This window comes from Mangifera indica, unplaced genomic scaffold (genome assembly GCF_011075055.1).
Source record: "Mangifera indica cultivar Alphonso unplaced genomic scaffold, CATAS_Mindica_2.1 Un_0154, whole genome shotgun sequence".
Classification (NCBI taxonomy): domain Eukaryota; kingdom Viridiplantae; phylum Streptophyta; class Magnoliopsida; order Sapindales; family Anacardiaceae; genus Mangifera; species Mangifera indica.
Genome location: NW_025401246.1, coordinates 5,281 through 30,908, shown reverse-complemented (window position 1 = coordinate 30,908; position 25,628 = coordinate 5,281). Strand labels below are relative to the sequence as shown.

The 25,628-nt window shown below is 32.1% G+C and overlaps 2 protein-coding genes across 3 annotated transcripts; both read right to left on the bottom strand.

Moving 5' to 3' along the window:
* Positions 1 to 11,922: 11,922 nt before the first annotated feature.
* On the bottom strand, positions 11,923 to 12,993 carry LOC123208203 (protein PHLOEM PROTEIN 2-LIKE A1-like). 2 transcript variants are annotated; one of them, XM_044625592.1, is made up of 3 exons: positions 12,805 to 12,993; positions 12,594 to 12,715; positions 11,923 to 12,506 (listed from the first exon to the last, which is right to left on the bottom strand). In XM_044625592.1, exons 1-3 carry the CDS (start codon positions 12,937 to 12,939, stop codon positions 12,110 to 12,112), a joined length of 654 nt encoding a protein of 217 aa, XP_044481527.1. In that variant the 5' UTR covers positions 12,940 to 12,993; the 3' UTR covers positions 11,923 to 12,109. The 2 variants fall into 2 exon arrangements, with proteins under 2 accessions (XP_044481527.1, XP_044481526.1); XM_044625591.1 differs by having other exon boundaries at positions 11,923 to 12,503.
* A 6,670-nt stretch (positions 12,994 to 19,663) lies between these two features.
* On the bottom strand, positions 19,664 to 20,092 carry LOC123208201 (uncharacterized mitochondrial protein AtMg00810-like). The gene has a single exon (XM_044625590.1). The coding sequence runs from the start codon at positions 20,090 to 20,092 to the stop codon at positions 19,664 to 19,666; it is 429 nt and encodes a 142-aa protein (XP_044481525.1).
* Positions 20,093 to 25,628: the final 5,536 nt, after the last annotated feature.

Here is a 25,628-nt window from a genome sequence, read left to right as displayed (position 1 = left end):
CAAACGTTATATGTGCCCAAATTGCTTTAGTATAAGTATATACTTTCCATTTTTTTCATTCATCATGTAATTTTGAGATTGAATGCCATATACATTCATATTTTTTGTTGATGCAATGACTTGTCCTTACTACATCATCTACAGGCATGTTCCGAGGCACAAGTTGTGAAAACTGGATACAGTTTTCTATCCATGCGTAAATGTTTTTACCAAATGTTACAGAAATTGACAAAAGTATGCTGATTTATGCTTTATGATTTTCAGAAGTTGACCCTTTTTGAATTTCAACAGCTTATCTTTTCCTTGTCTCTAGGTGGAGCGATCTCTTCTAGTGACTGGCTTTGGAAATGAACACGATGATGCAACGGCAACTGATATAGAAATTGTTCAAGAAATTTACAGATGTCTGTCGAGTATCGAGTGTTTGTTTGCTTTCTTCTCCTCCCTAGACAGATGCTATTATTGCTTGAGTTGTAGAACCAGAGGTGGATTCGAGCCAAGCCGCACCTCAGTTTGGTGACTGTTCTTGCCACGGCTTAAGCTCACCGAGCCCAGCGGAATGACAGCTCGTACTCGAGCTCTTTAGCTCGTGAGCTGTTCAAGAGTTAGGCTCAAATATGCTTAACGAGTCAAGCCTAGGAGCTATTCACGAGCTCGGCTCCAAATTTGTTGCTTTCTTCATATTTATTATTCACTGCTTTCTTATCATTTTTGTACCAGGTTTCTCATTCATGAATTGCTCATTTTGCCTACTATTACCAAGCCGTGTCCTTTAATATTTCTTCTTGATTGAGTGTTGTTGAAGATTGTCAAAAGCAAAAAGAAAATAAAAAATGCACCTTCAGTGAGTTGAAAATTTCAAAAGCTTCATCACGATGTTTTTCTTCATTTTCCCTATATTTGATAGCTCCAACATTAGCATCCTAGATAAATCATAAAAATTCAAAACACACTCACAGGAAATCATGAAATGAAGCACTTCATTTTCTTTGATTTCCATTGCAATATATCAAGTCCCAAATTTACAGATTACATTCCATTCAAAAGTGCAGTTTCAAAATTGAAAGTATAATGGCTTGGCAAAAATAGTTGTATGTTATTTAGAGACAATCAAAATTACTCTTCTGCAGATTCCTGGCTTGATGTCCACACATATAAATGGCCTCCACCTGTTGCTCCTGCCAGCATCCCAACTTCATAAGGGTGTGCATGAAATCTGCAAGGAATTGCACTCATATGTGGGCTCTGTGAAGTCTTTTAGCTACAGAAATTACATCAACTCCTTTTTTCATATTGCTAATGAAGACGTATGAGTCGTCCTATCGCCTCAACCACACCCCCTCCCCTCCTCCCCCCACCCAATTACCGCTCTGCTCCAACACCCCAAAAAATGAATCAAGCCACCCAAAAAAAGAAAACAAAAACTAAAATATGATAAAAAGAAACCTTGATTATTTGATAGAAACTATAGGAAGTTTTTTGTATATATGTATTTAGAAAGAAGAAAGAAATTGTAAAAGGGAACTACTTCTTTATCACCGTAAAAACATTTTTATAGTAATACAAAAAGTATGAGTCAATAGCAAATTTCCAGGATTTAAGGAAATTTGTTCCCTTCTTTACAACTAAAATTAAGTTCTACCGCAATTCATTCACAATAGGTACATTCATTAAATTCTTGTTAAATCATTACACAAAAATATTACAAAAGAGACAAAAACAAAAAGCTGGTGATATTTGGTTTTAATCTGGTGCATTGCTTTGTATCTGAATTGTTTAATCATGAACAACAATCTTCATCACTCTTCTTTGATGCAAGAGCTATGCGCAACACCAAGCTTGTCTCTAAGTTTTTCAAATGTTTTCTTCTGCAGTCCTTTGGTAAAAATATCAACAACTTGGTCCTCTGCTAAACAATGCAACAACACAACTTCACCTTCCTTCTCTGCTTCTCTAATAGCAGCAACAGTAGACTTCTTATCACACAAAATCTCTATAGCAGCTTCTTGCTTAAACTTCAAGTCATTCATAACTTTTCTCAGCCATAAGGCTTCATTAACAACAGTAGATACAACCATATATTTTACCTCAATAGTTGACTGAGCAACAGAACCTTGCTTCTTTGAACTACAACATATAACACCTGATCTAAGGGTAAAACAATAGCCTAAGGTGCTTTTTGAGTCTTCAAGTGATCCAACCCAATCACTATCAGTGAATCCAAGTAGTTTTAGGGTTGAACTCCTCCTAAATAGTGCACCGTATGAAATTGTACCCTGAATATACCTTAAGACCCTTTTGGCGGCTTTGAGATGATTTTCAGCTGGCATGTGCATGTATCTTGATAGAATGTTGGTTTCATACATTATGTCTGGCATTATGACCGATAAATACAGTAAGAAACCAATCAGACTCCTAAAAATTGAAGGATCAATAGATGTTGAGCTATCATTTGCTTGTAACTTTAATCCTTGGACTATTGGAGTACTAATAGCCTTGCAACTAGTTAGAGAAAACTTCTTTAACAATTCTGTTACATATTTCTTTTGAGAAATGAAAATCCTTGTTGAAACTTCCCCGAAATCATTCATCTCGAACATGTCCTCCATTTGCCTTCTAAATTCTTTCAAAAAACTTGGATTGCTTCCAATGACAAGAATATCATCAACATAGACTGAAACAATTAGAATTTCAGCACACATTTGCTTCACATATAGTGTTGCTTCATTAATGCACCTTTCAAATCCCAAGTCAAGCAAGTAGCCATCAATTTTTGCATACCAGGCTCTAGGGGCCTGTTTTAAACCATATAGTGCATTTTTCAACAAATAAACTTTATCACCGACACTTTTAATAGCCAAACCCTCAAACTACTCAATGTAAATTTTCTCCTTAAGAATACCACTGAGGAATGCTGATTTAACATCAAGTTGATAGACTTTCCAGTAATTGTAAGCAGCTAGAGCAAACAACAATCTAATTGTATCAAATTTAACTATAAGAGCAAAAGTTTCAGTGAAGTCAATACCTTGCTATTGAGAGTAGCCTTTCACTACTAATCTAGCCTTATATTTGCTGGTTGAGCTATCAACATTCATCTTTACTCTAAATACCCACTTTGTACCAATTACTTGTTGATCTTTTGGCTTGTCAACAAGTAACCAAGTATCATTTTTTACTATCATATTAAATTATTCCTCCATGGCTGCTTTCCATTTTGGAGACTGCAAAGCTTGATCAACTGTGGCAGGTTCAAATATGGCAACATCGTTTCTACTGTAGACATCTTACAAAGTTTTGGTGCCTCTCACAGCATAATGCTCATAATTAGAATCTTCTTCTTCAAAAGTTTCATCGTGAAGTTGAGGTGCACTTTTAGCATTGTTGTTTTGATTTGAAGACTCTACAATCATTTCCTCCCAATTTCAGGCACCATTTTCATTTTCAGTTATGGGATTTAAAATTCTGTATCTTTTGGAGACAATATTGTAGATAACCCTAAGGTTGAACGCTCATAACCTAAGATAGTTTGTCTCCCTACGACAAAATCCTTCCTTATTGTTTTCTTCCTAGCAACACATTGACCCATATGTCATGTCAAATGGCAAGTAGCCTTGGTCTTTTGCAATTTCAACTTTTTCTTGCAATGCTTGCATACCGCATATATAGCATCTCCAATAGTAACAAACATATATGTTGGAAAACTCTCCCAAACAGCTAATGTTTTCCTCTTCTTATTAGATGGAATAACAGAAGGTGGTGTTTCTGTTTATCTCTTAGTACGTTCAATTGTTTCATCTTCTTCAATTGAAGATGAGACATCAAACTCTTTTATTGTAGCCAAATCAATATCCACGTCATCAATTCTAACCGTTTCAATAGGTATAGGTGCTTTAATTTGCACTGATTTTCTCTTAATAGATGTACGTGCAGAAGAAGTCATTGTGCTAATTGTAGATGCTTGCAATGAAACTCGACTTGCTCTGGATGGTTCTACTCTTCTTGATGTCATATCCTACATTACAGTCAATATTAGATGGTTAGCTGTAAATGTAATTAAAATAAATAAAATATATATAGAATATAGAAATTACAATAATTAAGGATAAATACTAAAAGCATAGCTTGGATAGTTAAATGAGCTTTACTAGAATTCTTATAAAAACTTGATATGAAAAATGGTAGTGTTGCATTACTCTTGTTTATTTTTCCTTCTAATTGTTATCTTTATTCGATTCAAAGGTATTGCCACAAGGAGGCATTAGTGTTGCAATTTGTGTTTGCATTTCAACCAACAAACCTAATCATATAATAATATGTAAAGAGATTGATGATATTTTCCTTAAAAGCTATGAACATTTTAAAATGAAATTACCTTAGTTGTTCGGTAACATAGCATGAAAGGGGTAAAATTGCTACCCATTGCTACATGGTTGAAGAATCTCTGTGTTTTCAATCCTTATTGGTAGGTTGGTATTAGGATCTCTATTCGATTTCCAATGTGGTTTATATATATATATTTTTGGGTTTTTTTACATGATATAAAATTTGAATGATTGAATAAAATACCCTATAACCTCACCTACATTATTGTTTGTAGTGTTGCTTCTTAGTCATTGAGATTCCATTTCCCATATCATACAAAGTACCAAAATTTTACCATTTCGATAAAAATTCAAATAATCATAACACTATTCTCCTTAATTATTTTAATAAATAAAATAGTTTTCTTTTTTAACCAAAACAACTTTATTTGAACCAATAAACTAAGTAAATGAATCTCTTTTAATTTATCATCTTACAACAACATATAAGTTAAAAATTTGATCTTAATATTTTATCAATGAGTTTTGAATTTATACTTTCACACTTAAAGATTTTCTTCTTTTACTACTTAAACTATTTGGACATAAAAAACATTTTTTATCCAACACACTAGTATTATTTATACAACATTCATTTTGTAACTTTTGAAACTTTATATTACGAAGTATCAAGTACACCTTTGGATGTATACTTTCATGGCCTCAACTCTATCTTAGTCAACCGTAATAAATAACTTCTTACTTTATGCAATGGCTCTGCATAGGGAAAACACAAGATAAAACAAATCTAATAACTGGAAAGACTAAGCACATCTCCAACAAAAAAAATTGAAACAAACCAATTTTAAAATGCAAAGACATAAAATGAAATCCATAATAGTAAGACAACAACACAAAAAAGCAAGTATGATAAAACCCCCAATTCAGAAACCCTAATTCTAAGGTTAGGGTTCAATAAATCTAAGCCAAAAATTAACAAATTCAAAGTAAAAAAATGGAAAACACAAACCTAAAATGTTCTTGTGTCATTGTCATTGTCATCGTCGCAAAACTTCTTGCCATCGAATTCCCGCTCACTGGACAAATAAAAGACACAAGTTTTCTGTTCCAACACCAAAATCTTCTATTGGCACGTGACTATACTTGAATTGACAAACCGTTCCACCATGAGAAATCTTTGTCGACGGAGAAGAGAGGTCAAAGTTTTGTGTGTTTGACAAATTTGTTTTGGTATCCGATGGTGTATTACATGTTAAGGATTGATTTGGTTGTCATTCTTTTTTCTGAAAATGAATTTGTTAGGAATAATAATAATAATAAAAATTATTACTATTATAAATTAAGATATCAGGAAGCTATGATTTTGGGAAGATTAGACACCTCTTATTGCCAATATTGTTCACAATAGAGTGTTTGGGTTGATTTGCATAAGTTCCTCTTAGAATCATATTAATTTATTTTCTTTTTCCTCCCTAGTTTTGATGTGGCTCATATCATAACAGCTCTCGGTGCTTAAGTTGAAATACTATGATTTATGTTTTATAGTCTATACAATAGTGACGTAATTTAAAATGTCATTGCTTTAAAATACTATAGTCGAAACAAAAAGCTAAAACTGAGTGTTGTACTTGCTTTTCTTTTTTTCCTAGTACATTATACATAATGCAATGCAGTTAAGTAAGAAGAAACGTATAACTATAAGTTTGGTAGAAGTTAATTTTCCCACTACATAAATTGCCACAAGAAATCATGGGAGAATTCTTGTGGATTCACAAAGCTTTATTGGCTTTGAGTTTAATACACGTTGAATGAAGATCTCCATATGTGGACGATGTCCCTGCACATCTCTATACGTACTAATGAATATGTTATATATTAAGGAAAACAACATTTTTGCATTTCTTTTTCAAAAGATGAGGATTTATAATTTAATCAATATTATAGGTATCAATTTTGAGTATATCATTATATAATTAAATGTTACTTTATTCTTAATTTAAAATAATCCAGTTATTTGATAATATATATCAAATATGTATAAAATTATGTTTACACATAATTTTATTGTTATAATTAATACTATTACAAAACTAAAATAAAATAAACAGAGTCTGAGATCCCATCCCATACTGCATTATTTTCGTGAATTTCTTTTCCAATGGAAAGAGATTTCGCAGTACATTATAGATGCTATAAAACCAATTGTCAAATGTTTGACAATTAGTAAACAGATTCTGCGATGTTATAAAACATATATTTCCAACTGAGGTTGGATACGATCTCGTTAAGTATGCCGAGGTTATCTGAAACATCTCACTCACTATGAATATGCAGCTTGTGGAAAGGATTACACCTGCAACAGAGAAATTGAGGACTAAAGGAATTGATTTCCCACTCTGGTATAAGCCTGATAATTACCATACAGACATTTGAAAGGCACAAGATTTCTTTTTTCTTCTGCCAGCTTGATTAGAAGGCTCTTAGAATCATATTATTTATCTTTCTTTTTTCTTTTTAATTATAAATTCTTAAATAAATGTTGCTGATAGTTGCCAAGAAATTACCAAGCAGGCTGGACATTTGTACATTCCAAATTACGAATAAATAATTTGCTGGTCTTGTTTAGGCCTATATGAGTGAAATGTAGGTTGGATTTCTTGAACTGTGAATTTGATCATCATTCTATGATGTTAACCGAGAAGTTACTTCTATAGATAAAGATCACTTCTATCTGGTCCTCTCACACACTCACACTCACACTCACACAAGCTATGATCCGAACTTTACGTGGACAAATACAATATTGTGATTGGTGGTTTATAAAGAAATTAACAAGAAATGACTTTTAACCACAAATGCTCATAAAGTTGTGAAGAATTCAGATTTGATTATACTTAGGAAACAAGCTTGGGTTTTAATTTTACATTTTTTTTTTTTTTAAAGCAGAACTGGGAAGCTAGAGATTAAGTTATCAGACAACTATATTAAACATGTAAATGAGTTTATTGATCAACATGATTGTTTGTTTTGTTGATTTTAAACATTTTTTACTTCGTTCATCATGACCTTCTTCCTTTGACATTATGAGAAACACAACTTCGAACAAAGTCCTTGGAGTGAGCTTCGTCCTGTGGAATTTCACATTTATCTCTAGCCATCTTAAATTTAAAAGTTCAGCCACATCCATAAAAACATCACTGTGTAACAACTTACAGTCAGAAGATAAATTACTATCCAGTAAACTCCGCCATTGATTTAACAAATGTTCTTGGAGAAGTTGAGTGATATAAAATCTATAGACATATTTCATCCATATCTGGTATTTTCAGAATGCACTACAAACCTCTTTGAGATGGCGCCATGTGAACTAAATTATTCCTTCACCTGCAACCTTCAAAGCTGGTTTAATGAGTCTCCTAGGATGACAAGTCCGGCCTTCAAATGGGGACTGTAATCATACATAGAGAATTCTGTGTGGACGCTGCAATGACTGGCATCTTCACACCAATCTCTAGTTTCAGTTTTGCCAAACATTTTTTTGCTTTGCTTTCTAGCTTTGGGGTAGCCTGAGGAGTTGCAGGTTTGCCGGAAACTTCCCATCCGAAAGCACATTTCTTCTTTTTTATGATGATCGAGATGCGGTAAAAAGCCATTTGAGGGCGGCGAAAATTCATTGGAGTGAGCATTGATGTCCTATTTTTTCCTTTTACCAAAAGAAAAAAGAGAAACTTCAAGCATGAAAATACCTTATGCGCGCATACTAATACTTTGTAGAATCACAATATTAAACAATTTAATAATAGTTTAGGATTACTGCATGGATTAACTTTATAAATCAAAGAGCAAACATTAGAGTGTCGCAGCGGAAGCGTGGTGGGCCCAGGAGCCACGGTCGAAACCTAGCTCTAACAGAGTGGCTTCCAAATAGTTTTGTTGCATTTTTCTGCATTGTTTATGTTAATCCTTTTGTTACATTTAATTTTATGGGTTGTTGAGGATTAATGTTAACCCTTGAACAATATAAATTTGTGATATTCTTTCTAATTTTAAGAACTTGGGTGGGTGTGATTTGAGCTGGTTCAAACTTGGATGGTTGTTTGATTAAACTGGTTGAGCTTGAGCACCTCACATTTCAGATTAAAATCGATACCTTGATATGATGGTGAAGTTAGGTTAAACCCATGTAATTATCACTCTTAATAGGCTTAGAGCGTGTATTGTTACTCATTTGTCGAACCACGTGAAATATCATATCGCTTTGATAGTAATAGTTGGATAAGCTTTTGGGTGGGCATGATCTCAGCTAGGTTTAGGCTTGGACACTGTTTGATTGAATTAACTGAGCTCAAGCACCTCACATTTCAACTTAAAATCGATACGATAATATGATGGTGAAGTAAGATTAAACTCTATATGTAATTTCCATTCTATTGGGTTTAGAGTGTGTATTGTTACACATTTGTCAAATTACACATGAAATATCATATCACTTTGGATAAATTGCTTGATGGGGGTGGATCCAAATAGAGTCTGGACCAATTTGAGCTCAAATTGAATCTATAACATTCAACTTATGTTTGTTCAAATTAATGTACAATGTGAACATTAATGTTAGATGAGTAAAAATAGTATGATCGGCAAAATAAACAATATTATAGGATAAAAAAATTCGAACTAAGTCAGCGTATATGAAATCTACCCCCACTTGATGGGATGATATATATTAGCTTAGATGCAAGAACAAATTTACGGACTGGAGTTTTGACAAGCTAAGATTTTATAAAGAGAAATTCTTGGTTATTCCATATATTAGTTCACAGGAGTGCATTCATTTTTATTTCTTTACAATATGAATAATTTTTATATATAATAATATTGCAGACCATCATTATCATATATGTAATATAAAATATTTACATATCAAGAAAGAATAATTAATATTCTTGAGGGGACAAAAAACATCTATCTCAAATATATGAATTGATATCTAGTACGGGAATTGGAAAAAAAAAAAGAAGAAACAATCATAAAAAATATTTTAACATGAGTTTTCCAGATGAGAGAATTTGGATCCTACCAGAAAAGGTACAAGTATGGTAGATTGAAAACCAGAGAAAATAATATATATTCTGTTTTTGCTATCACTTTAATTTTAATTTCACAAGTGTAGCAAAGACTCCAATTCAGATATTTTTCTTAAAAATTCTAATACTCTACCAGTTTTGCTAACCTCTAATTCTTTAAATTTTCTTTTTGTGTAATGCATATTATTGAAGAAAATTTTGTGAATGATTATTCTATAAGACAACCTGGTTTATGCATAGTCGAGAATTTAATTTAGTCTGTTAAGAATCTAATTCATCCTTTATGATAAAAGGACGTTAAAGTTAGTCATTATATGGAACAACATTGATCTTACCATTTAAGAATAAAAAGACATTAAAGTTAGTCATTAGATGCATTATCTTAGATTCGAGTTTGAACGAGCTCGAATTTAGCCCTCACTAAAGTGTCATGTAGTAAAAAATCAATATTTATTGCTATAAGTTTAATTTAAAATAGAATGCACATGTCTTCTAGTGTAGAAAGGATGGACCATGCATTGTTAATCATATATGCATAAAATTATGAAAGAAAAGACAAGAGACATTGTCATTAATAAAAATATAAGCACTACATTAATGGGAAACATAGGCACTAGCCTGATGCTCTCAATATGCAAATAAATGATAAAATAATATTATTTTAATCTCACTTTATGAATAATTAATTTGTGTAATATTGTTTATTAATTTAAGATGCTCAACAATGAGGATGAAGTTGGTCCCTGTAATCCACTTTCTTCTTTTTAATGTGCTTTGGACTGTTTATTTTGCTTAGGTTCCATTCCCTAACCTTCACCACCTAACTTTGATGCCATTCTATTCTACTCTTTTTCATATATTAATTTTAATTATATATTCATTCCATAATACAAACATGATTAAGCATTTATTTTGTATAATTTAAATTAAATGAGCAACTGGTTATTGTTTTTTAATACACAGATAAAGAATTTTTGAGTGTCAAGATTTGAGAATTTTCATATAATTATATATTTTTATTGAAGTACAAATCACTCCATAGTATAAAAATCAAATATATAGTTAACCTCTTTATAGTTACACTCTATATATAGTTATGCTCCATATAGGAATAACCTTTATGTAGTCATAAAAAAACTCTAATTATAACTTGGACTAGTTATAAATAAGAATGTGTTACTTATAATTTTACGTTACATTAAAGGTTTAAGATAAATCTAAAGTTGTTTGACATAATGATTTATTCTTTGGAATTGTTACTACATTTTTGACTTTGCAGATATGAAATAACTGGCCAACTTGTACACTTTATTAAAACTAAATATTTCTAGCTTTTCAAGCATGTTTAGAGCTCCTTGACACAAAACTTTTTTTTTTATTTTCATAGTATCATCCTCAAGATTATCTCTTTCCTTTTCTTATATAACTGCAATAATAATTATCTTTTTAGTTAAAGCATACATGAATTGTTGCTCATTTGGATGATAAAGAAGATATTAACATACATTTGATTAGTATAGTGAGGTTATTCACTCAATTCTGTAATGACTTTAAAATGTATGAAAGAGTAATAGAGCCTTCAAGAAATTATGAGTAGAATTTGTGATGTAGAGTACTGACGGAAATCCATCTGAAGTCTCCCAATGAAATTTCAAATAAACGAAGAAGCATGCTACTTCCTCTACTGATTTTATACTTAGTTCAAATTTAAAAAAAAAAAAAAAATTGAGAGAGAGAGCATTACAAGCGATAAGAAAATTGAGAATACGCATAATTCAAAGTCTACACGATTACAAACGATAAGAATAAATGTATTAAGAATAAATGTCTACACGATTGCAAGTTTAATAAAATCAAGATAATGCATCTTCCTAATCGTGGATGATGAAAAAAGAGGGAATTTTTCTAAACTTAGGAAGCATAAGCCAAAATTTTGATTTTAATAAGCTGAAATATTGATTTCCGGTTTTCGGTTTCCAACATTCCTTTTGCTTTTGCGCAAGGGCCTCTTTCTCCTCTTAATGAATGATATTTTCACACTTGGCTCTCTTCCACTTTCTTCTCATATATATATATATATATATGCATGTTGGGTTCAACAATTAATCCACACCACAAACAAGGATATTTTAACAAAATGAATTCAAAAAATAAACAAATCAGTAACCTAACAAAAAAATCAGTTTTTTCTATATTTTTTAACTAGTATCTGAATTAATTTTTTAAACAACTTATTTTTCGGTTTCATTTTTTGATTTAAAAATCAATTCAATTGTTAGATAATTTTAAACAATTTTACCGATGATATTGTTTTCTTTGTCGGCCGCCTTATGGTGATATCATATAGTAACTCGAATGAACTCAAACTTGAGTTCGAAGTGAGTATTATAGTTTCAGTTCAAACTCAAACTAACTTCAGGTTTAATTTGGATTGACTTCACCTTTAAATTAACGAATTTTTAAGTTAACTTAAATCAAATTTCAAAGTTGACTGGAGAAAAAGAATGCTGACATTTTTATGAAGCAATCTGATACTATTGCTTTTATTTATTATTATCGGAAACGTGAAGTCTTGTAGTTTTATTTATTACAATATAAGTCATAAAGAGAAAGTTCACGATGAGACACAGTCCAACTAAATTATTTAATATCTAGTAACTTTTAGTCCCGCAAGTGTCTTATCGTTGATTATCCCCCTTCTCAGTTCTGGCACTGCCTACGCACTGGGCGGATTTCGATCTTATTGACAATCATCCCACTCTTCCACTGGGAATTGTGTTCAAACATTGAGATTTCCAAATTCCCAGTCATATTGCAAGATGTAATGAACTCGCCAACTCGGACCTTTGTCCATTTGTTTTTAGGCAACGTACTCAGATCCTCTTTGCGTTCAATAGTCTCATGGTAACTGGGAATGGCGAGTTTAAAGTTCACTGGATGATTTGCAAATCCATATTCTCCGTCCTTCATCATCAACACAAACGAAACTTGGTAAACCATCCCTGGAGTGAGGTTTTTGGCAGGGAATTTCCCTATTACGTCTAACCAACAGACCTTCAATAATTCAGCCACCTCAACTTGAACACAATTACAACTGCTAAAGTAAAATTTATTTCATTAGTTAATCTTCCTTGAACTAAAATAAAGTAGATAACCAACACTTATATATAAGATATATAAATACCCTTGTGTGTCTTGCTTATAAGTCCAACTCCAGTAGCGTGTATCTTCTCCCCAAGTGATTGCGAGACCCCTTGCATGAATGTCGAAGGCGTTAGCCCACAAAAGCCTGTCAACCCCAAACTTCTGCAGTAAAAACATCAATTAATTGATTATTAGTATTGAAATTAATTGGTACAAATATATATAAAAATGATATTGAAGATGCTACTTGCCAGTTTGTTTTGGTTCAAGAAGATTCCAGCCTGGAGGTTTTCGATCAGATTGTTGCAGGAGGCGTCAATCTGGGAGTCTCCTTCTTTCAGAATGGCATGGAGGTTGTGTGGGAGCTGAACTTGAGCTGAAGCCATCTCCTGATCACTTTTCTCTTCAAAATTCCAAGTAAATCTTGCTGATGATGCTCGTTTGCCATGCAGACCTAGAATTTATAGGCTGAGATGATCAAATTAATTACATTTTTCCATTTTTGTTTTTTCATGAGAACCTGTTCGCTTTACTTTTCAAAACGATAATTGAGATTCTCTTATCTCCTACTTCCAGATAACATTACCTATGCACCGTCCAATATTGCCTCTGTACACCTGTATGAAAATTCTTAGAGAAGAAAAGAAAGTATTATGACAATATGTCACTGACCCAAATTCTTTATATGTATTATAATTTTGTGCTACTGAGATGTCTATTTGCAATTTTAGAATGAAATATCCGATTTCATGGTCACAACAGTAGTTTTATTTTATCACGAAAGTGATTGCCTATATCATAATTTATTCTATAATAAGACAAACATTATTTCTTTATTCCTTCTGAAAAAGAGATTCACAGTCCATTATAAGCATCTCGAATGCTCTTATATCAGGGGATAAATATTGTTTTCCCTTTCTTTTTTTTTTGGCAAAGATATTGAATTGACTTACACAACAAGCAAAGAGAAAATCAAAACAATAAAGTAATCACCCGGGACATAAATTTGCGTAGTTTGACAATATGCCTACATATACGGAGCAGCCATTCTTATTTTTATTATGAAGGAAATATGTACAAAATATGCACATTATCTATTAAGGTTTTCCTTATATGACTGGTAACTTAAGTAACCCAAAATACAATATTGTCCCAACTAAAATTCTTCACCCCCAATGGGATAATCATTCCTTCGATGGATCACCCTTTCTACTCTTTAATCTTGGTCATTTTCCGAGTGAATTGCCCTATTTGTCTTCTGGTTCAGCTTCCGACAATTTAGATGCTATAGACACACTTGGAACGATAATTGAAATAGGTTTTGTTGTTATAGAACGACTACAGACCTTCTAATATGACCAACAATAATTTTGTGGAATGCTCTTATCCTGATCTATTATAACACTTGAAACATCCATTTTTTAGCTTTAAACGGTCTCATTCTATATTACATGATATGGAATGTTCGCTCCTTCATCATGCAATGTTTCTTCTATTGTTTTGGGATCTTTAGGTGATTAAGTAATCTTAGAACATATGAGTTACACTTCTAACAATCTCCACCTTAAATGGGTATTCTAATACTTTTGAAGAATAATAGTATTAACAATTAAAGAGGTGCAGTGGAGGCGCCAAAGGTCCCAAGATAGCAACGTGTCCTTGACAGGGTGGCTTCTTTGAATTTTACTTTACATTTGTTCAAGTTTGGATTGTTATTTGATTGAACTAGTTTAAGATCAAGCACCTCACATTTCAACTTGGATTAATTAGCGCATCGATATGATGTAGAGGTAGGTTATACACCATGTAATTTCCACTCTGCTAGATTTAAAGTATGTATTGTGAATGATACTATAGTAGATTTCTCTTTCATCCTCATACATAGGTAGGTTATGCCAAGTTGCATCAAATATTATTTCTCTTTAGTGGGTAACTTATACTTCTTATTATTATCAATCTTCCAAAAACTCCATCTATGGTACTCAACAAGCTTAGGATGGATAACTAAGCCGGTATCAACCTAAGTTAGACCTCTAACTCGAGATTGGCTCGTTCAAGCTAGTGTATAGTGTTATCAAAATTTTGCCAACATGATGAATAATATCATTATCAAAGTTTTGCCAACATGGTGAACAATATTATTGGTAGTATGAACAATGTCATTGAATAAGTAAATGAGTCAATCTCCAGCTAAGTTAGTTCTTGATCCAACTCAAAATTGACTCATAATGGGATAATATATATTTAGTCAGACTGATGAAATAGAAAATTTAGACTCTACAATTTTGACAAACTAAGATTTTAAAAGGAGAATGAGAAAGTATAGCATATAAGACACTTGATTTCTTTCGTTGATTATTTTACAAAAGTCTCATACATTTTTATTTATTTTTACAATATGAATCTTGTTTATATATAATAATATTGTTGATCATCATTATCAATGATCTAATATAAAATATTTACATACAAAAAAAGAATAATTAATGTTCTTGAGAGGATAAAAACTTCTATCTTGAATATAAGCATGGATATCATGTTACTAAAAGAAAGATTCCTGATAAATAAACTGGAGTGTGTAAAAATTATGATTTGGATAGACAATTTAGCATGGACTTTTGAGTTATTAAATCTTTTTGTGGGATGATCCAATAATCTTCTATATTGGCTAAGTTTTTCTCTTTAAAACCTGAACACAACAATTTTATTGATTGAAAACAGTCATATATCAGGAGAGGAATACTGAACATTGCAATCCAGACAAATTTCAAGAGCTTATGGATTCAAGTGATATGACTTAAACAAATATTTTTATAACATGATCAAAAATCCTGTGAATTAAATTGAATTATATTTTGTTGTAAATTAAATGTACAGATAGATTTCAAGAGCTTAATGGATCAAGTGATAGGACTTAATCATATATTTCTATAAACTCTATCTCTAATTCAATATCTTATAACATGAGCAAAGATCTTGCGAATTGAATTGCACTATGTTTTGTTTATTTAAGTTATCTTACATGTCTTGACTATGTTGGAGACTAAAAATCTCATATGTAATAAATAGAACATAAAAGAGTGGTACATAAGTGTTAGAGATTGAACCTTAATATAAGTCAATTGGTTTTATGTAATATGAGTTTCAGTCTTCACACTTGTAAACCCAATATGTATTTTTGACGTAGTATTAGAACATGAGCCAAACAACGAGCCCAATAGCCTAAAGTGTTATTAGACACAAGTGACAATGCACTTAACCAAAACCCAACTGAGCGAAACAATGAGTCAACAATCTATAAGGTTGCATTTGAGTGGGGGTGTTGGAGACTAAAAGTCTCGCATTTAATAAATAGAAAATAAGAGAGTGGTATATAAGTGTTGGAGATTAAACCTTAACATAAGCTAATTGATTTTGTGTAATATGAGATTTAATCTTCATACTTGTAAACCCAATATATATTTACGACAGACTAGATTGTCTAAACGATGTATCACTTGTGATTTTCTATTATTACTAGAATCCTAATTTGCTTTGCCAATCCAAACTAAGGATAAATGAGATTGTTTGTCAACCACTATGCACTATAGGAAACTTGTATATATGCTGAGACGTCATGGTCGATGCCAGAGGGTGAGATTGGTTTATGTAGCTGTAATTAATTTACCAATGCCAAACTAAACCATTATTCGATTTTGTATAATTTTTAGCCCCTTTATTTTCTCAGAATCATGAAATTTTTTTTTTTCCACTATCACAAAAGCTCTGATTCTAATGCCTAAACCAAAGTGACTCTATCTTAATCATATAGACATTTATTCTTCAATACATGCATGATAGGATTAGGCTTTCAATTTTGGTTTCTACTTGAAACTAACAAAAACTTAGTAGGTTTGAAATAGAATTATAGTGGAAACAACAAATTCCAGAACAAGGCGAAAAATCATGCATGTTTGAATAAATGTTCGGATATTATCTTTCTTTGACCTTATTTATCAATCTTATCATATATCTAAAAATTCAGATAATCACTTATTCAATGGGATATGATAAGAATTGGATGCACAATATTGCAATGTAATGAATGACCATTCATTGTCTTCTATAAAAGAATACGAATTTTCAATCTTTTGAGACTTTTTGAATAACATATACACTAACACCCATTCATACACACTTGCGCTCATGCATAACTATTCTAGTAGACTAAGTCATGCATGTTTTACTTCCCTTTTGCTTGTGCCTCGTATGGATACTAAGGCAATACCCTCTTCCTCGATTGAGAGCGATACTCATCATCATTTTGGCATTGTAAAAGACGAAGAAGTCACTAATGCTAGTATGAAATCTTAAACCACCTAATAGTTTGTTAGTAGTCTATTGTAAAACATTTCCTATTAAACAGATCCTAGGAGGTGTTTATGGTGTGTGTGTGTATATATATATATATATATATATATATATATATATATATATATATATGATACGTTTATTTTATATGAAATTTTTAAATTATGGTTTCCCCTAGGTATGTACTTTTTCATAACCATAAACACCAACTACATAAAAAGTATGCCTATTTATTTACTCAAAATAAGTACACATAGTTTTATTTAAAGATATATGATGCCCACTTAAACAACAAAAGATCATTCTTGGAGAGACCAAGGTTTTCTGATTTCAGATTAATTTATTAATGGCATTTTTTTTACTCCCCTGTAAGCAGATTGTTGAAGAGGCTGGCGGGGCAGTCACTTGCATGGATGGTGGAAAGTTTTGTGTGTTTGATAGATCTGTTTTGGTATCCAGTGGTGTAATACATGCTGAGGTTTGATTTTGTTGTCATTTTTTTTTTTTCCTAAAAATGAATTTTCTAGAGTTAGGATAATAATAACAATAATTAATAACATTGATTAAGATATTAGAAGGCCACAACCTTGGAGGAGTTGACATCTTTTGTTGTCAACATTGTTATAATTAGAGTGTTTGGATTGATTTGTGTAGGTTCCTGTCAGAATCATATTAACTTACTTTCTTTTTGTCTCCCTAGTTTTAATGTGGCTCATATCATAACAACTCTCCGTCCTTAAGTTGAAATACTGTGATATTATGCTTTATACTATAGTGATATACTTTAAAATGTTATATATGATTATATTCGGTCGAAACAAAAGGCCAAAACTGAGAGCTGTATTTGCTTCTTTCTCCACTGTCAAATGTTTGACAAATAACGAACAGAGTCTGTGAGAAGTTGTGGAAACATATATTTCCAATTGTGTGTTTGAATGCAATTTCGTTAAGTATGTTGAGGTTATCTGAAACGTCTTACTTTCCATGGATGTGCAGCTTTTGCAGAGGATTGCACCACCAACTGAGAAATTGAAGACTAAGGGAATTGATTTCTCGATCTGGTATAAGCCTGATAATTACCACACAGGCATTTCAAAGGTGCAAGATTTCCTTTTTCTTCTGCCAGCTTGATTAGAAAGCTCTTTGCAGCCATCAGGTGCTCTAAATTGTGCTTTAAATTGTTATTTATCCTTTCTTTTTAAAATATATTCTTAAATAAATGGTGCTGATAATTGCCAAACTGTGAATAAAAAACTTGCTGGTCTTCTAGACCTATATGAGTCAAAAGTGGGTTGGATTTCCTGAACCATGAATTTTATCATCATTCTATAATGATAAACAAGAAGTTATTTAAATAGATAAAGTTCACCTCTCTGTCTCTTTCTCTCACTCTCTCACACACACAAGGGCACGAGGTTTACGATTTTCTCTTGATCCGAGCTTTACATGAACAAAATACAAGAATGCGATTTATAAAGAAGTTAATGACAAGAAGTAAGTTTTAACCACAAATGCTCATTAAGTTTTGGAGAACTCAGATTAGGGAGGATTTTGATTCCACATGCATACTAGAATACTTGGGAAACAAGCTTAGGTTTCATTTTTTTTTTTTTAAAGAAGAATTTAGAAGCTAGAGATTAGTTAGGATACAATGTTGGAGGATTCTTACAGTAATGCTACTGATTTTTTTGGTAAGTAATTATTTTAACTTATGCTAAACATGTAAATGAATTTATTGATTGATTTGAAACTTAGTTGTGCAAACGTTGAACATTTGATTATTTGCAGACTTGGTATGTCCGCCGAAAGACAACCCTGTTGATGATAAGTCCTTTCTTCCATTTCCCATCCTCAATTTTAGACATTAGGATTTCCAACTCCCCAGCCTACTCTGGCGAAGTTGTAAACCTGCCAACCTGGATCTTTATCCATTGAATTCTTGGCTTCATCTTCAAATTTTCTTTGTGTTTTATCTTAATTCCATTTGGTAGGAATGTTAGTTTTAAGAGGAAAAGTGTTGTAATTATAATTGAGGAAAAACAAGAAAGATTATGGAAATTTACAGAAGTAGGGAACTGTTATTTTTAAATACTCACTTAAAGAAAAAATAACAATGCCTATTTATAGGCTAAAATGCAAAAAATTAAGCAACTAGCTGTTATTTATTTTAACTCCTATTTATCAGCTAACGACTTAACTAATTTGAGAGGTTTTTGGAGTAGTTTCCTGCAACAGATTTTGAATCATCTCTCCAACACTCCCCCTTGATTCAAAATCACATACTCCAAGCAATAATCTAAGAAAAACATGTCTTTGACTTGACAAAGCTTTGGTGAAGATATCTGCAAGTTGGACATCAGTGTGACAAGACTTCATGATTATTTCTCCTTTGGCAACCAATTCCCGAATGAAATGAAATCTCAGCTCAATGTGCTTTGTGTTGCTATGAAAGGCTAGATTCTTTGCCATTGCAATTGCTGATTTATTATCACAATAAAGTTCAGTTCCTTTTTCTTGCTTATGTTGTAAATCACACAACATTCTTCTAAGCCAAATACATTGACATGCTGTTGTAATGGCAACAACATACTCTGCCTTTGTTGTTGATAAGGTTGCTATCAGTTGTTTCTTAGAGCACCATGTGATTGCACCTAAACCAAGTTAAAACAAATTTCCAGAAGTGCTTCTTCTATCATCCGAGGAGGTTGCCTAATCATTATCTGTAAAGCCAACTATTCTAAAATCCGTTACATGAGTGTACTACATTCCATAATTCAATATCCCTGCAATGTACCTTAAGATTCTTTTTGCTCCTCCATAATGTTGTTTTGATTGATTGCTCATGAATCTTGACACAACACCAATTGAAAATGAAATGTCTGGTCTTGTGTGTATTAAATATATCAATCCACCAACTAAACTTCTGAATTGCCTTTGATTTGCTGCTTCAACTCCTTGTTGCTTCAGTTTTTGATTCTTGTTCATTGGAGTAGCCATCATCTTGCAATTTGACATGTTGAACTTCTTCAATAAATTTGTTACATACTTCTTTTGGAAAATAAACACCCCATCTTCATCTTGGAATATCTCCAATCCCATAAAATATTGCAGTAACCCCAAGTCTGTCATTTCGAAAGTGCCCATCATGTTGGATTTAAATTCCTCTACAAGTGCTGAATTTAACCCCATGTAGATTATATCATCCATATATAAGCAGACTATTAAGAAATCAACTTTACCTTGCTTTTTTAAATAAAGAGTAGGCTCGTTTGCATTTCTTACAAAGCCATTTTGTTGAAAATATGTATCAATCTTACTATACCATGCTCTTAGGGCTTGCTTTAAGCCATAAAGCGCTTTTCTCAACTTGTAAACTTTTTCTTCCTTCCCATTAATCACAAAGCCTTCTGGCTGTGAGACAGAGACTTCTTCTTCGAGCTCAGCATTTAGAAATGCTGATTTCACATTGAAGTGAAACACCTTCTAGTTGAGTTGAGCTATCAACAATAAAAGTAGTCTTACTGTTTTAAATCGAGCCACAGGTGAAAATGTCTCCTCATAATCGACCCTCTATTGTTGGCAATACCCTTTTGTAACTAGTCAAGCCTTGTACTTCTGAATACTACCATCAGTTTGAAATCTTGTCTTGAATATCCACTTAACTCCAATTGGTTTCTTTCCTTTTGGCAAGTCTGCTAGCTCCTAGGTTGAGTTCTTTTTGTTGGACATGAGCTATTCTTTCATTGCTTGTCTCTACTCCTTTTTTTTTTTTTTTTGCTACCTCTTCATAAGTTGTAGGATTTGGAACTATTAGTGCAAACTCATTCGATTCATAAATCTCCCTTAATGATTTGACTTTCATTAGTGATGTCTTTTCGGAGGATTTACTTGAACTGTTGTTATTAGAGTTTGCATTTGGTGTAGTTGTTGGACTAAATTGAATTGGAGTTAAAGTTGGTGAACTTGTTAGAGTTGCAACTGAATTTGTTTCCTCTATCAATGGAATTTGAAACTGATCTTCCTTGTTGCATTGTTGCTACTCCAGTTCCAGCTTGTTGCCTCATTAAATATTACATTTCTATTGCCAATTATCTTGCCAGTCACAAGATTATATAATTTATATGCTTTGGACTCAATACAATAACCAACAAAAACACATTTAACCGATTTCTCATCTAATTTTTTGTGATTTTAAGCATTAATTAAAACGCAAGCAACACAACCAAAAATTTTCAAATGACTCATTGGTTTGATTCCTCTCCACGCTTCATATGGACTGACATTCTGGATAGCTTTGGTAGGGTAGAGATTCAACAAATACATTATTGATGCTACGACTTCTGCCTAATATTGGTTTGGAAGACATTTCCCTTTCAAGAGACTTCTTGCCATTTCTACCACAACTGTGTTTTTGCGTTCTGTTACTCCTTTCTATTTTGGAGTATATGGTGCAGTCAACTCCCTTCAAATTTCATTCTCCTCACAGAAATGATTGAAATCCTTTAATAGAAATTCATCACCTTTGTCTACACAAAGCACTTTGATACTTGAACCACTTTGCTTCTAAACCAATGCTTTGAATTTTCCAAAATTCTGGAATTTTTCTGACTTGGATTTCAGAAAAAATACCCAACTCATTCTACTGAAATCATTTGTAAATAGAAGAAAGTAATAACTTCCTCCAAGAGACTTAGTATTCATAGGGTCGTATAAGTCTACATGATCTAATTCAAGACATGTTGAGGCTCTCCAAGCTTTTCAAGTAGGAAATGATTTTCTGGTTTGCTTGTCGTAAATGCAACCTTCACATAAATCAAAAGTTTGAATTTTTGGTAATCCATAAACCATACCTTTTCTTTCTAACAATTGCAATCCCTTTGCATTAGTAGTTAAAGGTTACTTGCTTTGGCTACAAAATCAAGCTAAAAAGTGCATTATCTTGACATCAAGTCTGCTTTTTTAAATAGCGTACTAGAAAAAGACATTTATGTAGAACAACCTAAAGGCTTTAAGGTACCAAAAGAAGAAGAGAAAGTGTATAAACTTCATAAGGTTGTGTATGGCCTAAAATAGGTACCAAAGGCATGGTACAATAGGATTCACTCTTATTAGCTGAATCAAAACTTCTCTTGCAGCCAAAATAAGTGCACCCTTTATGTAAAAGAAGGTAAAAATGCTTTAATTCTTGTTGTTTCCTTGTATATGGATGACTTTCTGGTGACATGAGGAGATGTGAAGTCAATTGCTGAATTTAAACAAAATATGCAAAGAGAGTTTGATATGTCAGATTTAGGGGAAATGAAATATTTTCTTGTTTTGGAAATTGATCAAACTTCTAGTGGCATATTCATCTCTTAAAAGAAATATGATATGGATTTACTGAAAAAGTTTCAAATGGAAAATTGCAAATCAGCATCTACTCCTTTGGTTATGAACTATAAGCTTAAGAGGAATGATGTTGAGGAAAAAACAAAAATCTCTCAATACAGAAACCTTATTGGTAGCCTACTGTATTTATCTTCAAGCAGACCAGACATCATGTTTCCAACTTCTCTCTTGTCCAGGTTCATGGAATCACCAAGCAATAATCATTTGTGTGCTGCTAAAAGAATACTCAAGTACATAAAAGGAACAATAGAGTATAGGTTGTGGTTTTCAAAATAAAACAATGGCAAATTAATCGACTACTTAGATAGTGATTAGGCAGGCAGCTTAGATGATTTTAGAAACACATCAAGGTATTGTTTCTCTCTTGGTAGTACAGTGTTCAGTTGGAACTCTAGGAAACAAGAGGTGGTTACACAATCTTTTGCTGAGGCTGAATATATTGTTGTTGCAAGTGCAACAAACCAAGCTATATGGTTGCGAAAACTCCTATCTGATTTAAATCAAGTTGAACCTGAAAGTGTGACTATTTTTGTAGATAACAAGGTTGCAATTGGCATCACTAAAATCCCTGTTCATCATGGAAGAACTAAACACATCAATGTGAAGTTTCATGCCATCCGTGAAGCAGAAAAGATGAGAGAAATCAGTTTAGTGCACTGTAGCTCTAAAGATCAATTGGCTGACATCTTGACAAAGGCAGTTGCTAAACCTCAATTTGAATCCTTAAGAATGAGACTTGGAGTTGTCAAAAAAACCTCAAAAAATGAGTGTTAGTGATTGAGGTTATTTGTGTCTTTTAATATAATCCAAGTCAGCATAACTATTTTGTTAGTTTATGTTTTGTTTAGAATGGATGATGATCCATATTTTATGGAACTTTTGCTGATACAAGTATGGTTTGCCTTACTTCTTGGCATGTGAACTTGTACTTTGATGTACATAAATGACTTTGTTTGGGAATGAAAACTAATCTCTTTATCTCACTTAGCTCGTTATTTTCTCCTAAAAAAACAACCTTAGGAATCTACTTTACATCCTATTTTCATCTGAAAATGGTTAGTTTTTTGGTCTAGCAAATTTTTTCCAAGTTCTACAACAAAGTTTATATAAAATTTTGGCATTAACACTACATAAACAAAGATTTGCGCTAAGTTTATACTGGAGCATGTATAAGTCAAGACTAAGGTTCATTATTCTTACACTTATGTACTAACACCTTGCCACTTTTCCAAAGGATATGAGACAACTTAACCCAACAAACTCTAAAGTTTACTGGTTGAATCTTCACATCAAACGATTACTCTGGTATACTCTTGATGTTAATGACTAGCTTCAACGTCCTTTTATCATAATGGATGAATTAGATTCTTAAAAATACATCAATTAGGTTGTCTGTAAAAAGAATCATTCACAAATTTTTGTAACTATTATTATAGAAACTATATTTTTTACCCAAAAAAAGACTTAATTTAAATTTGATTTTTAGAGAAAAGAATAAATATTTCATTGGTTGTCAATCTACCATACTTGTAACCCTACTAGTGGGATCCAATTTTGTTTTGGAAGGCATTTGTAGTCACATAGAGGATTTAAGCCATGTATCTATCTAGGCATGTAAACATTTTGGACTTGTAGCGCTGCATATGTACACAACAATACATGTTAGTTAAGTATGTTTACCTTTCTAAAAAAAAAAAAAAACCATGTGCATTCAGTTTTGAGTATCTAATTAGATATCTAAATGATGTGTTGCCGATTTATTTAGGTGATTTTAAATTAACAATAAAGTAATATTCAATTACAGAATGACATATAATTTAAGTACCTATTTGGATACTCAAAACTGAATACACATAAACATTATTGGTGACAATTACTTCTTCAAATTTATCACGATAAGGGATGCAACAAGCCTACATCAAATATATGACAATGATAATGAATGATGTGTTTCCAAGTTAGCTTAGATTAGGGTTGTTCAACTTAATGTGAGTTGAATTTGAATTGGAACTTCAGCTCAATAAATCGACTCGAATTCATCTTCAATGATATTGTTTATACCCTTAGTGATATTATTCATCTTACTGATGATGCTATTCATTCTAGTGATGATAATATTCTTCCCATCAACAACCCCTTTGAAAATATCTTTGGCTGACTCCAACTGGCTATTATGGATTTGAGCTGAGCTTAAACCTGCCTATGTTTGGACATTTCAAAGTAGAATGGAGAAAGTAGAATGCTGTAAATTTTTATGCAGCAATCTCATATTATTGATTTGATTTATTATAGCATATGTAAGCTCCCACATTTTTATTTATTACAGTAGAACCCATGATAAGAAGCTACAAGTACAACATGAGACATCTTATTTAGTATGTAGAAACTTTTAGTTTCAAAAACGTTTCATAGTTGATTCTCCTCCTTCTCACTTGAGGAGCCGATACTCTAGGTGGATGATGATCTTATTGACAATCATCCCACTCTTCCATTGGGAACCCTGTTCAAACGTCAAGATTTCCATGTCCTTACTCATATGGCAAGACGTAACGAAACTCACCAACTTGGACCTCTGTCCATTTGTTTTTTTGGCAATTTACTCAAATCCTCCTTGTGTTCAATAGTCTCATGGTAATTGGGGATGACGACTTCAAAGTTCACTGGATATATAATTGAAATTCTCTAATCTCCCACCTCTAGATAACATAATCTATACACCGTCTAATTAATATTGCCTCTGTATAGATGTACGAAAATTCTTAGAGAAAAAAGTATTATGGCATTATGCCAATAATCTATATTCGTGACAAGAATTAAAATTCTGTTCTACTGAGCTGTCTATTTGGAATTGTAGAATGAAATATCCGAATCCAGAGTAACAAAAGTAGTTTTTATTTTATCATGAAAACTATTATTTTATTATCTATACCAAAAGTAATTGTTTGTATCATAAATTATTCTAAAGAACAATACTACGTATATATATTTTTTGTATACAAATTAGATATTCAGACGATACTTCGTATTATTTTTTCTTTAATTCAAAATCATTAAATCATATGATGATATATTATTTGTGTATCTAAATTATGTATAAAAAATCTGTACAAATGTTTTTTATTGTTATTCTAAAATAAGAATAACATTATTTCTTTATTCCTTCTATAAGGAGGATCCACTATCCATGATAAACATCTCGGATATTCTTATCTTAGAGGATAAACCTTGTTGTTTTGCAAAATACTGAATTGAATTGCACAGTAAGCAAAGAGAAAATCAAAACCAGAATGTAATCACATAAGACATACAAATTTACATGGTTTGGCGATATGCCTAT